General features: G+C 37.3%; 1 protein-coding gene across 3 annotated transcripts in view; it reads right to left on the bottom strand.

Moving 5' to 3' along the window:
• Nucleotides 1-12,707, bottom strand: part of LOC111344862 (uncharacterized) — a 47,487-nt gene extending 34,780 nt beyond the window's left edge. For 2 of the 3 annotated variants that reach the window (XM_088727796.1, XM_088727795.1), the window contains exon 1: nucleotides 12,505-12,707. In XM_088727796.1, the coding sequence (XP_088583922.1) occupies nucleotides 12,505-12,574 (70 nt within the window). In that variant the 5' untranslated portion in view covers nucleotides 12,575-12,707. Of the gene's footprint in view, nucleotides 1-10,907; nucleotides 11,052-12,504 lie in introns of those variants that run through there. The other variant, XM_088727797.1, reaches the window with a different exon arrangement.

The following is a 12,707-nucleotide window of genomic DNA, read 5'->3' on the forward strand; positions in this document are numbered from 1 at the left end:
GCTCCAGGAATACCAAACAAGCCTCAAACAAGTCACTTTACAAGCAGTTGGCCGTGAGCGACACTTCAAAATCGGACTACCGGCGAGCAGCGACTCGAGTCGTTTGAGCCCGCAGTTGAGATTAACAAAAGGTCGGCGTTTTAAATGTAAAATTTATATTTAGATAAAGTTTCACATGATGGTGTTTCGGAGTGTCGGTGGCCTTACGGTAAAAAGCAATGTGCTTAGTGAGATTTACAAGGTGGCGACGTAGGTGGTTCAAATCCGCCGTCCTCAAGTAAAATTCGCGTTTTGCTTAACTTCCTTTTTTTGTTTTCTTTTTTCCTTTTTCGGACACAATAATCATTTTCCTGGATGTATACATTTCAAAATAGAAGTATTGATGCCATAAATGAAATACACGCTGCAAGAGATAAAAGTGTATTCGGAGATTGGGCAAGCTTTAATTAATTCACAAATGAAAAACGTATACTTTTTTACTCTTTCAAGATTATCATTGGCTTCTTTTTCACCCCAACACTATTCTTAGCAACAAAGGTCGCCATTTCGTTTGTTTATCACTCGTCAAAAACTATCAAATACATTCAAAAGCCTAAAATAGAAAAAAGTTTACAGGAATCGACCAATCGAGCGAGCGAGCGAGCGCCATTCATCACATCATACCTACAACTCGCTCTTGGGCACGCGCAATTCACGAGTTAAAAAGGAACTATTAGCTCACAACAAAACTTGTAAACTGCAACTACAACAGTTTCCTGAACTCATCTATGACATTAATTGTAACATTAAATATCCCTTAACTCGTATATGTAACAAATTCACTAGTTTTTAAATCTGAAACTGCCATGCCAGTCTGAGCTTGGAAAAAATGCAAGTGATTTTTGTCAAGAAAATAATTCCCATCTTTATCTTTTTTACCACCGACTGTGGGTAACAGTCACAACGACGTCTTCTAATACTATCTAAACGTGCTCCTATCCAAGAAAAACTGCTACCAATGAGGAGACCAGGCTCCTCAAGATCAAATGAACAGTGCTGTTTTTCAATGACCTTTGAGGAGTAAAATTTTGCATTTTCTTCTCCCTGTGTACCATATTCTATGGCTTTAGGATACACTTTGTTTTCTTTAAATTCTTTTAGATCGATGAAATTTTTAACAGTGAGTGATAACTCTTGTTGATCGATGAAATTTTTAACAGTGAGTGATACAACAGCAAGAGGATTTTTTCCGAAGGTTTTTTGTCTGGTATAAAGACGTTTAATTTTTTTACCAGTAACCAAAAGGTGTCTCATCTCATGCCAGATTTTGCTCTTGTATTGTTCCAAAGTTGCTTTTCCATCATCATTCTCTCACTGTCTGTAAATGTTAAGGATTTCAGAAATTCTTCAGAAAAATTTAACCAACGCAGTCATTAGCTTGAGATAACATGACCAGATGTATGATGTTATTTTCAGAAAGTAGAGAACACCTATCATTTTTCTCATGGTATTTTGAATGTGGTAAAAAACCAAGAATACGAGAACAAGGATCAATTTTTCTAAGTTTCTTCGAAAAATCAATTTTTTTCTTCATGACTCATTTCTTTTCTATCTTTCTTAGGTCCAGGATCAAAGGGATCAATCCATGAATCATTGTATGAGGTTACTTTTCGTTTCTTTTTCCTCAGAGAGCTTTTCAATAGTTTTATTTCTGACATAAGGACAGGTTTGTGTGTAGGCGGTGGCTTCGTTTGATGATAAACAAAAGTCAACTTGTGTGAAAAGTCTTCGGTAGTTCAAGGCTGTACTCTAAGGAAGTTGAAAGGAGCCCTGTGCTCTGAAACTGGGAAATGTAGGATGCCCAGCATATGCCTTGTATTAAAAAGCTAAAATTCCTGAGTCGCCCAAGAGCAAACGTTAGGCGCCAGGGGCCACTAGTTGCTGATACAGAACAGCTTTGGTAGTTTCGCAGCGGTTTTTAATACCGGTGTGCGTAAAGGGTGGGTTGTATGAAAAGCACCCTTCTGGTAGTTCGGGTGTTTGCGGGAGTAAGATATGTTGCCCTTCAATTCTTCTGCATTTCACGCAGCTTAGAATCTTCGTGACAGCTTGTCGTCCTTGTATGATGCAGAATCGTTCTATTAAAGTCGTCACGGTTGTGTTTACTCCACTTCGTAATATTCGATCGTGAGTCTCTCAGATAATCAATTCCACAACATGATGTCTTAAGGGTAACAGTAATGAAGTTTTGACTCCTTGATTCCTCGTCGTACTAGAGGTGGGACGGGTGTTTCTGCTTGTTGATATCATGTAACGCACTTCATCTGGAAAGAATTGATACTTGTATGGACTTGATCCAAAGTTCTTTTGTAGGTCGCAGTTCTTCAGTATTTAGATTCAGACTCCTCTCGAACCTTGTTCTCCTGAAGAATCGCGCAAGGTAGGCGTTGTTAACTGCTTCTCCCAGAATGCACGCCCATTGAAAAGTTCTTGATATAAAATCTTCTATTGAATGGTACGCAGACTTAACAGTCCGATAAGATCGAAAATCTTAGCTGATATCTTCAACAATGATCGCTTCGTAGCCGGGAGTAACCTTGCTTGTTCGGAGAGATCTGCCAAACGGAAGGTAAACTGACCGGTAGATATATTCCAAATCGAGCCCAACACCTTAACAGTAGTTTTATAACATGCCTGATCAGAACAAGGTGGGGTTCTGCTCAATGTCCTTGCGTAGGATTCGTCCTCTTCAATAACAGTTTCCTTGTTCCCTGTACAATGTTCGAGTTCACATCGACGTTAGACCAATCGCTTTTTAAACAATCTCCGAATTCGTTTTCCATTTTCTGAAGTAAAATCCTCTCCCCTGCATAACTGATTTGGACCTTGCGCACACTTCCATCTCCTTTTCTACGTTTCCTTCACAAGTGATAAGGTCATCCATGTACAAAGAATTCTTCAAGAGCTGAATGAAGTCCAGTCTAAACTCTTCTGGCACCTGTCCATCTAAATTATGTCAAACTGTCGAAGGTAACATGGCTACTGATGATCTCTGTCCAAATACAAGATGAACCACAAATGCAATATTTCAAAATTCATCGGAATCCCCGGGCAACAAGAATCGCAATGTCATGGTCTACTTTGTTCATTCCAACCATTACAAACGCCTCTTTAACGTCGACTGTCTGGGAAATCTTCTGCCACCGGAATTAAAACAGCATGCCGAATAACTGAGGAATGAGATTTGGCACGGTATCGCAGAAGATTTGGACCCCCCTCCGCAGATTTCCACCTCTTCCAAAATTTCCTATAAGCCTTTTTTGTATAATAAAACCCTTAACGCTAACCCTACCCTAGACCCTAGCCCTAACCTTAACTTTAACCCAAACCCTAAATCCTAACCCCTAACCCCTTAATCCTAATCCTATACCCTAACCCTGAACCCTGACCCTAGACCTTAACCCTCACCGTTTTTGATCGGTAACATAATGATGTTTTTACTCAGTTTTCTTGGGGTCCAAATCCGTGAAGGGTGGATAATTTCGACATAATTACTACGACGAGAAGACTTCATAATGGCTAGAACTTACTCCCAAAGAATCTAGACCATATTAATTTAACGTACGCAAGGCGAAGCTGAGCGGTGTTTTCATTCTCAAATACAGGAATTTTGAGAATCCCACGCATATGTTCTAAATAATGTTCTGAGGCTTACCAAAAAGTTTACTTAGAATATCAGAGTTGTAATTAGCCCACGTTATTGGTAGCCCTTAAATTGAACGCGCTGCTCGACCTGTGGTTGATTATGAGTCGCGGAAATTCCAGCGTATATCGTCGGTTCAGTTCCAAACCCAGCTGCACTTCCCGGTCCATTTTGTATTTTTTTAGTTTGTATTTAAGAATTGTTTCATGCTTAGCGTGCGTGCGTATATCGAGTTATGGATGCACGCGGGGAGTTTGGAGAGCACGAGAGAAGCGGAAGAGTTGCTCGAGGCGCAGCCGAGAGTAACTCTAGCTTCTTGAGTGCTCTCCAAACTTCCCAAGTGCATCCATAACTCGATATACGCACAGCTAAAAGCATGAAACAATTCTTTTATAACATACGAAAACAATTTGGGCGCTGAATGACGTTTTTGTATGTTCTTTGAAATGAAAGTTGCCCCAAAATGTTGGCGTCTCCGATTGTTTTGTTGATTTTGTAATTAAATGGTTTTCGCTAGAGTTAACAAATGTAACAAAAAAAAACCTCATCAACAGAGACGTTTACCTTTAAAAGTCGCCACAGACCAATTGTTAGTCTTCTTAGTTCTTGTTGAATGTCTTTCAGCTAAAATTTTCTCCAGCTCCTGTTCCGATAAATCGGGAAACGGGCCTGTTGTGTTTCGTTTAATTTTCGTTGTGCTTATTGGCTTGACTACTTGCGGAAAGGTCGAAAGCCAAAGAAAAGTTTGGTTGGTCTTCCATTTCCTGATATCGCTTTCCGAAACTTTAACTTAAGGAACTCACACGACGGAAATTTTGTAGCTATTTTGAAACTGCACACGTCATTTTATTGAGCACGCCCGTGCGTACATAAAGATTTTGTTCATGTTCACGCAGTAGGAATTAGATAGGACGAGCGCGCGCTATATTATAATTATATTTAAAGATTTGTACATTGTGCAGGTGAGAGAACAATAGGACACGTGGTCTCCTACTAGGTTCACCAACCTAAACCCAACCCACCCATCCCAGCCCAGGGAAGGACATCCATCAAACAGTACTCTCGTGCGTGGGAAACTAACGTCTCCTACCCCCACGCTGTAGGAGACGGGACCTCCATTTATTAGTCCCTATCCAAGAAGACTAGAATATCTAGCCATTTCTTGATGTTATAGAAAGGTAGCATATTCTTCTCACTTGTTTTAAGACCTTGATTGTTGGTCCGGCAGGGGCTCGAACCCTCGACCTCCCGCACAACAGTCCGGCGCTCTATCGACTGAGCTGACTGGGAGGCGGTCTTTTGTCCTGGAAGAGTTTGTTCGTTTTCTGATTCAACAGGTTGTTGTTGAGTAAATACTTGTGATGTACATGGGGAGGTTTCTTGTTCATGCGTTGCCTTAATCTTGTCGCTAGCATCTTGACTTATTGCATTCTTAACAGCTCGAATCTTTGAGAGAACTCGCAGATTTGTTTCTTGGGCTAGTTCAATTTCCTCTTCGATTTCGTACCCGTTAAAAAAATTTAATAATTTCTTCATCCAGAGATATCAATAAGTTGAGTTTTGCGCCCAATAATTCCAAAATAACTCGCAGGTGTGTCCAATTCATCTTGTTGCAGTAGATCATCTGCTCAGTAATAAGTTTGGTTAAAACAGCTTGATTGCCGCTGCACTTAGCACGGGTTCTCGCTAATTCCTTTGATATACCTCGTTGTGCGATCATTGCCTCTAGTTTGGCGCCATTTCATAAATCGATTCGTACTCACCAAAACGAACTCGCTTTTGATCAACAACAACCGACTTTTAATAACAAAACCATACAGGATTAAAATGTTAAACCAATCTTATCACCCTCGGTGAGAAATCATGCTACTGTGTTGGTCCGGCAGGGGCTCGAACCCTCGACCTCCCGCACAACAGTCCGGCGCTCTATCGACTGTATCTGCGAGGATCGTGCACAAATACATTTCTATAACCGCAGTTCAGATACATGAATTTCATATATTCGTTGGGTTTAATTCTTACTTTGATCTCTCTAAAAGCGAAAAAGCATATTTTCAAACCTGAACGCGGAAATGGAAGAAATCGTCTGTGCGCCGACAGCAAGGCTAAGGGAAAATGAGGTCTAGAGATCCCTAACAGTACTGAGAGAGAACTCTGTGAATGATGTCGATTCATTTCCCGGGATGATGTCGTGAGCCTTTAACTCCCCTTATTTATTTCGATTGAACTAAGCACCAGTGAGAAACGTGTGAGAACTGTTGGATTCTTGTTTCTTTGTTGATTCATAAACGCCTTTCATCTTTGGATGTGGCACTGTAATGGGACTTTCGCTAGCTGAACCAGTGTCGAACCAAAACTGGAGGAAAATTCATCATAACTTGGACGGCAGTGATCAAGCTCGAATGATTATCATCGATTATGGCCTGCTTTGGATTGTCGGAATCCTGGCAAGTGAGATCGAACCTCCTAATTCAAAATTCCACACTTAAATACCGAGTGAGCCCATGAGAAGACCCCCAACTAGCATTTTGTTAGCTTCAATTTAAAAGTAATGTCAGTGTAGCAGATGTGCAAAAGAAAGTTCCACAGAGTTTTCAATTCAATTACCGAGGCCTCTTCAATTATGTGGAATTTAACAAACTAAACTCAACCAATTTATCACAGCAACAATTTTTTCCATACAAGAGTCAAAAGAGCTCAAAGAGAACTTGCAGTTACGTCCTACAAATTTCCATTTCGTGTCGGCGACCACACAAAAGCCCCAAAGGGAACTCAACGCAATATGAGGTAATTTATATGGTCCAAGAGTTAAAACAAAGCAAACAGCGATGTTTTGTAAGCACAAAAAATGCAATTGCAAAGAAATAGCAAAATATATGTATATTTATAATTAACTGGTAAAATCAAAGATAATATTAATACAAGCCTAGTTTAATCACCATAATTGGAGCCTCGAGAATAGACCAATAGAGGTACAGTGAGGTACTTGAGCAAACTCTTGTAAGTTATCTTTACTATTACTTTTGTTCTCATCATTATCATAATTATTACTATGATCATTATTATTGTTAATATGATTATCTGTTGCCACTTAATTGATGGTTGGTGATTGTCCATTTGTCACTACATTCTTGAATTATCTTTCCCCTGTCAGAACAAGCCTGACTCAAAAATATGTGGGATGTAGCAGCAGTAGCCATATGCAGTCTTAAGTGCCTATCTTTTTTTTTTTTGTTGGATAAATTCTTGATTTCTGTCACGCGTCTGTGAGACCCAAGACGCTTAGCATCGTGACTTTCGTAGCGTCGCATTAAAAACCGATGAAATTATTTCTTGGGATCTAAAGAAAACGGTTCATTAATTCAAAGTTTCTATAATAACATGATCAAATAAATGTAATTCTTCTACAAGGCACAGACAAGAAGACATGGTAAAATGAGTTAGAATGACTTAAATGTAGCGTCACAGAAACACAAAGAAAATTACATATCTTGGATTGTCATGCACAAAATGATCTGTTTAAAAAGACATTTTCACCATTCAAAGTATGATATGTTAAACAATATTGCTCCATTAAATGACCATAAGAAACCCAAGATAATTGACGGATATTCGGTGAAGTTTAACCATCAGTTTTTACTGCGGAAACAATGCCCATTGAATAAAACAATGACCATTCCAGGATGAAGAAAACAATCAGCTTGCCCATACATACTAATTAGGCAGATGCGTCAAGGCTGATCTTATCAGTTAGCAGAGGAAATTGTTATTATTAAGTTGGCAAAGCAGCAAGTTGAACAGTAATGCCCGTGGTTCAATTTTGATCATGAGAGCTGTGTGATCCTGAGAGCATGGCTTCAACAATTAAATAAGTTCTCCCTCTCCTCAGCTGAAGGAATGAGTTTATAAGAGCACCCATAAAAAGATGGAAACATATCATACAGTCTCAGCTTAAATTTTAAATACATCTCAATGGAGAGAATTTTAACCTGGTCATCATAATCAATGTTAGCACAAAACTACATGACTTGTGTACCTTGTTATGACCTTGTTATGTACTTGTACATGAAATCAGCAGCAATAACATACAGAATTATGCATACCAACGGAAAAAAAAAAATAAGCCTCAGTGAAGGAATATGGGTTTGGTTTTGATGCAAAGTAAGGATTCTACATGTAAGAAAAAGAACTCCAATTTTTAAAAAGGTTTGAAGTCTTCTGTCCACATGAAAGCAGAAATCCATTCCCCTATTCATGTAGCTCCTTAATTCTTCTAAGTAATCACAATTCCAGCCAAATGAACTCTGGGCATGGGCCTCAAACTACAGCTGTACATCAAATTAATAAAGTATCTAAAGTGTACACATTTCTTAAAAGTTCAAATTAGAGGAAAAATTATGACATTTATGTAAAGTTTTTGTTTGTATGATATTGCACAGTGTTGCTCATTTTGGTATCAGCTTGCATGTTCTCTGTTTTGTTCATTTTCTTTCTTTAAAACTCAAATCGTGCTTTTAGAACAAGAATATTACACTTATGAACATTTCCAGCCCAGGGCCTTGCTTTCAGAGCAAAATTTCAGGTTTAAATGAGAAGTAATTAAGAATAATTACCATATTTACCTGTGTATGATACACGCCAATGTATAATGCGCACCCCTGTTTTTAACCAAATTTAATCAGAAAAAAAGTTTTTCACAGCAAAAAAAAACCAGTTAAATCTTCATACAATTATTCATTAAGACAACAAGAATAAGAAATTTACAATATCATTAACACTTATATCTTACAATGCTACTTAGTAATTTATGACATTGTTGAAATCAAACTTAAGGACTTCATGCGAGGCCTACTAGGTAAATATTATGAGTGAGTAACAATATGTCCGCAAAGTATTGAAGATTTTGTGTCATATCGTCATAAATTTAGAATTTTCAATCTAACCCTGTGCAATTTTCTGGCCATAAAGTCAAGTAAACAACAATATAACCACAATAAATTCCACTGCATGTGCTTTGTACACGTAGGGAATTTACGCGTGTTTTGCTTACAACAGCAAATCAAGAACTGCTTTAAATAAAGCTTTTGTCCTGAAGTATTTCTCGCTCACTTTCTTCTTGCTTCTCACTGAAAAATTCCATGTAACACAAGATCTCTTCACACATGGCCAAATTTGCATATTCACTTTGAAATCTGATCCACATACCTGTTTGCACACTTACAAAAATATTTAGTGATTTTTGTTAGATTTTTGTTATATTTAACAATTATTCACCGAAGGCGAGGTGAATATCGTCGAATAATCCCTGAGACGAAGTTAAGGGGATTATTCGACAATATTCACTTAACCTGAGCCAAATAATTGTTTTAGTATAATTTCAGAGTTGAACAACAGAGAAATTTCTAAAATCATAGCATTTTAGTAACATTTATTAACATTTTATTTAAACCGCGTGGAGCAGTTTATATAGCATCATATAAGGAACCGCTCGACCAATCAGATTGCTGAAAACTCTTTGCTCAGCTCTGAAATTATACTAATTAGTGATATTCACTTTGAAATCTGATCCACAAACCTGTTTGCACACTTACAAAAATATTTAGTGATTTTTGTCTTTCCTCTTGATTTTAGAGTAAAAACTTAATTTGCACCTATAATTTCTCATTAAAAAAAAAGGTATTTGATCAAAGCTTTAGATGTGTTCCTTTTTTTTAGGGTGTTTTTGATGTATGCAAATTAGGATGTATGTGCCAAACAATGGAATCATGTAACATTGCATTCAGGACATCTGGCAGTGGACGTCTCAAGACAGGTTACTTGTGAATGATGCCAAAACTGAACTTCTTTTGATCGGCACCAGACAGCAACTTACTAAAATTACAATTGATGGCATAACTGTTGGACATTCTGTCATTACTCCACAATCTCCCGTTCGGAATCTGGGTGTGTGGTTAGATTCTAACCTATCAATGGGTGATCACAAAACGAAAACAAGCTCTGCAGCATTCTATTATTTGTATAATATCAGGGGGATAAGGAAGCACCTTAGCAAAAATGTGCTGAAACTCATGCCTTTATTTCTAGCCGCCTTGACTATTGTAATAGCCTCTTATACGGCTTACCAGTGTATCAGATTCAAAAACTGCAAAGAGTCCAGAACTCTGCTGCACGTCTTGTATTTGAAGAAAGTAAATTTTGTCAAATCACACCATTGCTGAGAGCCCTACACTGGTTAGCCATTGCATATCGAATTGTTTTTAAAATTTTATTGTTAACTTTTAAGGCCATTCGTAAACTTGCTCCGACTTACATTTCCGATCTTGTATCTCTGAAAGACACAGGGGGTAGGTACTATCTTAGATCAAATGATGGTGAACTTCTTAACATTCCACCATGCAAGTCTCTTTCCATGCTTGCTGATCTATCTTTTTATACAGCTGCCCCTAAATTATGGAACAATCTTCCCCTTTTTATTAGAAATATATCTTCAGTTAATGCTTTCAAGAAGGCTCTTAAAACTCATTTATTCCAGAAGGTGTTTCCTAGCTAATTTATTGTTTTTATTCTTTTCATAAAGAAGGATTTGTATATAGGACTTTAAAGATTAATTAGTTATTGTAAATAAGACTTTTTGTTAATTGGAATATGTTTAGGATTTCCAGATTTTGTTGAGTCGATGTAATGCGCAGATGAAATTTTTTTTACTCTGGATTTATAATTGTGCAATACAAATCAATAAATATTATTATTATTATATTATTTAAATATGCACCGCAATTTTGATGGTAATTTTTTAAGAAATAAAGTGTGTATTAAACACAGGTAAATTAGGTAAGTGTATGCAAGTGAAAGTTAACTATAACTTTTGAAAGCCCACTATCTGACATATTCTTACAAGGAAAAAACAATGAAGTTTCAGTATATCACAAGTGCCTGTTCATTGAAAACAAAATCACTTATTGATTTAGCCACTCTAGCCTACCCTGCAAACTTCCTTTTCATGGCATTTGTGACACTGCCCTGAAATGGTTTATGGATTATTTCTTTTACGAAAGAAAATTGTTCAAAGCAATGGTGTTCTTTCAGAACCCAACCCCATTTCTACCGGGGTTTCACAAGGCAGCATCCTTGGTCCATTGTTATTCATTTTCCATTTTAAAAATGCAAATAAGCCCCTTCAGTCATCTAGAATTATTGCATATGCCAATGATACAGTTATCTTTACCTCTTCAAGTCACTTTGACAATATTGAAAGGAATCCTAATAATGACATCAACAATCTGTCAACTTGGTTCCACAAGAATGAACTGATCATCAGTCTCAAAAAGGGAAATACAGAGTTAATGATTTTCTGAACTGTGAAATGGTCAAACCAACCACAGGGGAGACAGCTATACCTGAGGATCAATGGGCTATCTTTAAATAGCTCAAGTTACAAATATTTGGGTGTTCATTTACATACTACATTAAATTTTGAAACACACTTCAACAAAACTTGTAAGAAAGTGGCTGGAAGAGTAAATTTACTACATAAAATTTGTTCTTCCATTATCTGTGCTGTGGCTGAAAGTATTTATAGGGTCATGACATAATTTAGCCACCCTTAGCTACTCAAATACATGCAAGTAACAAATTTGTAACATAGAACATCGAGACCTAAACACCATAAATTCGGGACTATGAAAATGTTATTATTATCATTATTACAGTGTAAGCTGGCACAGACTGTAGGGTGTGGGAGCAAATGTCAGGAAAAATAAGTTGCCTCTAAAAGTGAAAGTGAGTTACCAATTCAATTGATTCTCATTGCCATATTTGCACAAAGCTTGATAATGTTTATTATTGAGTGCAGAGAGTAAAAAATTGCACCTAGATGTTGCTGAAGACAGTTTTCCTGAGGTAAAAATAAAATTAGTGCTAGAAGAAATAAAGCATAACAACAAAAGAAACGCAAATGATAGTTTTTTACATTGAGTAACGAATGGGAAACAGCATAAGTATAAGCACGGTCGTATCAATATTCAAAGCCCACCACTAAACCGAAACACCACATGTACATGTACATGAACGAATCAAATTTCATCTTGTCTCTGGCAAGTTTTGACTCATGAATATAATTCTTTCAAACTAGACGACTTACACTAAAAGTACAATTAAACTTAAAGGGCTGGATGAGAAAAGATAAAACAGATCATTTCTGATAAAGACTGTGAGGAAAAAATTGCATTTGTTTTCGTTTATTAACGCAGTCGACTCGACTCTCACCTTAGGGACGAAGCAAAGTTTTGAAGTAAATTGGTTCAAAGCAAATACGGGATATAGTCATAGTATTATAGGATAAGAACTAATCATCAAAATCCTGAAAATTTTAACCAACTTAGTAGGCAGTAGTAAGTTCCATGGTATTTTTGGTTGGTGCTTCGATATCGTTCAAATAATGAGCGATCGATCGATCGAATGCCACATTTATTAAAAACATTTAAAGCATCGATGAATTTCATGCGCCATAATCAAACTTACGCTTACAGTTCCCTTGAATCTTGTAAACATCACCTTGATATTTCTAGATCTGCTGGTGTTCACAAATTCGTCTTACTTGACACGTACTTATCACTAACAGCAATTCAAACGTACATTTTAATTCATCACTTTTTTCGGAGGGATTTGCGAGCAATATGCAACTACACAAACTGTATGGCAGTTCACAAAAAGTAGTTTTAGCTGTGAACGGACGCTGTCAAAAATTCGTTGACTCGCCAACTCCCAAAACATTACCTCCTCAAACAGTACAAAGGTTATTAAAATTAAGAAAAGATACTCGCCTGCTTTCCGGACAAGAAGCTGAACATTAACGAGCAGAAACGAAAACCATATCATTGAGAACCACTCCATAACTTTAACTCATCCAGATCTCTTTTTACCACGATTTCCAGCGTAGCAATAAACAAGGAAGTATGCGGGAAAATGTTGGATTCTCAATACTCATTAGTTATAGTGCTCGAAAGGGACTTGGGTTGCAGCTTGT

This window comes from Stylophora pistillata, chromosome 7, assembly GCF_964205215.1.
Source record: "Stylophora pistillata chromosome 7, jaStyPist1.2, whole genome shotgun sequence".
Lineage (NCBI taxonomy): Eukaryota > Metazoa > Cnidaria > Anthozoa > Scleractinia > Pocilloporidae > Stylophora > Stylophora pistillata.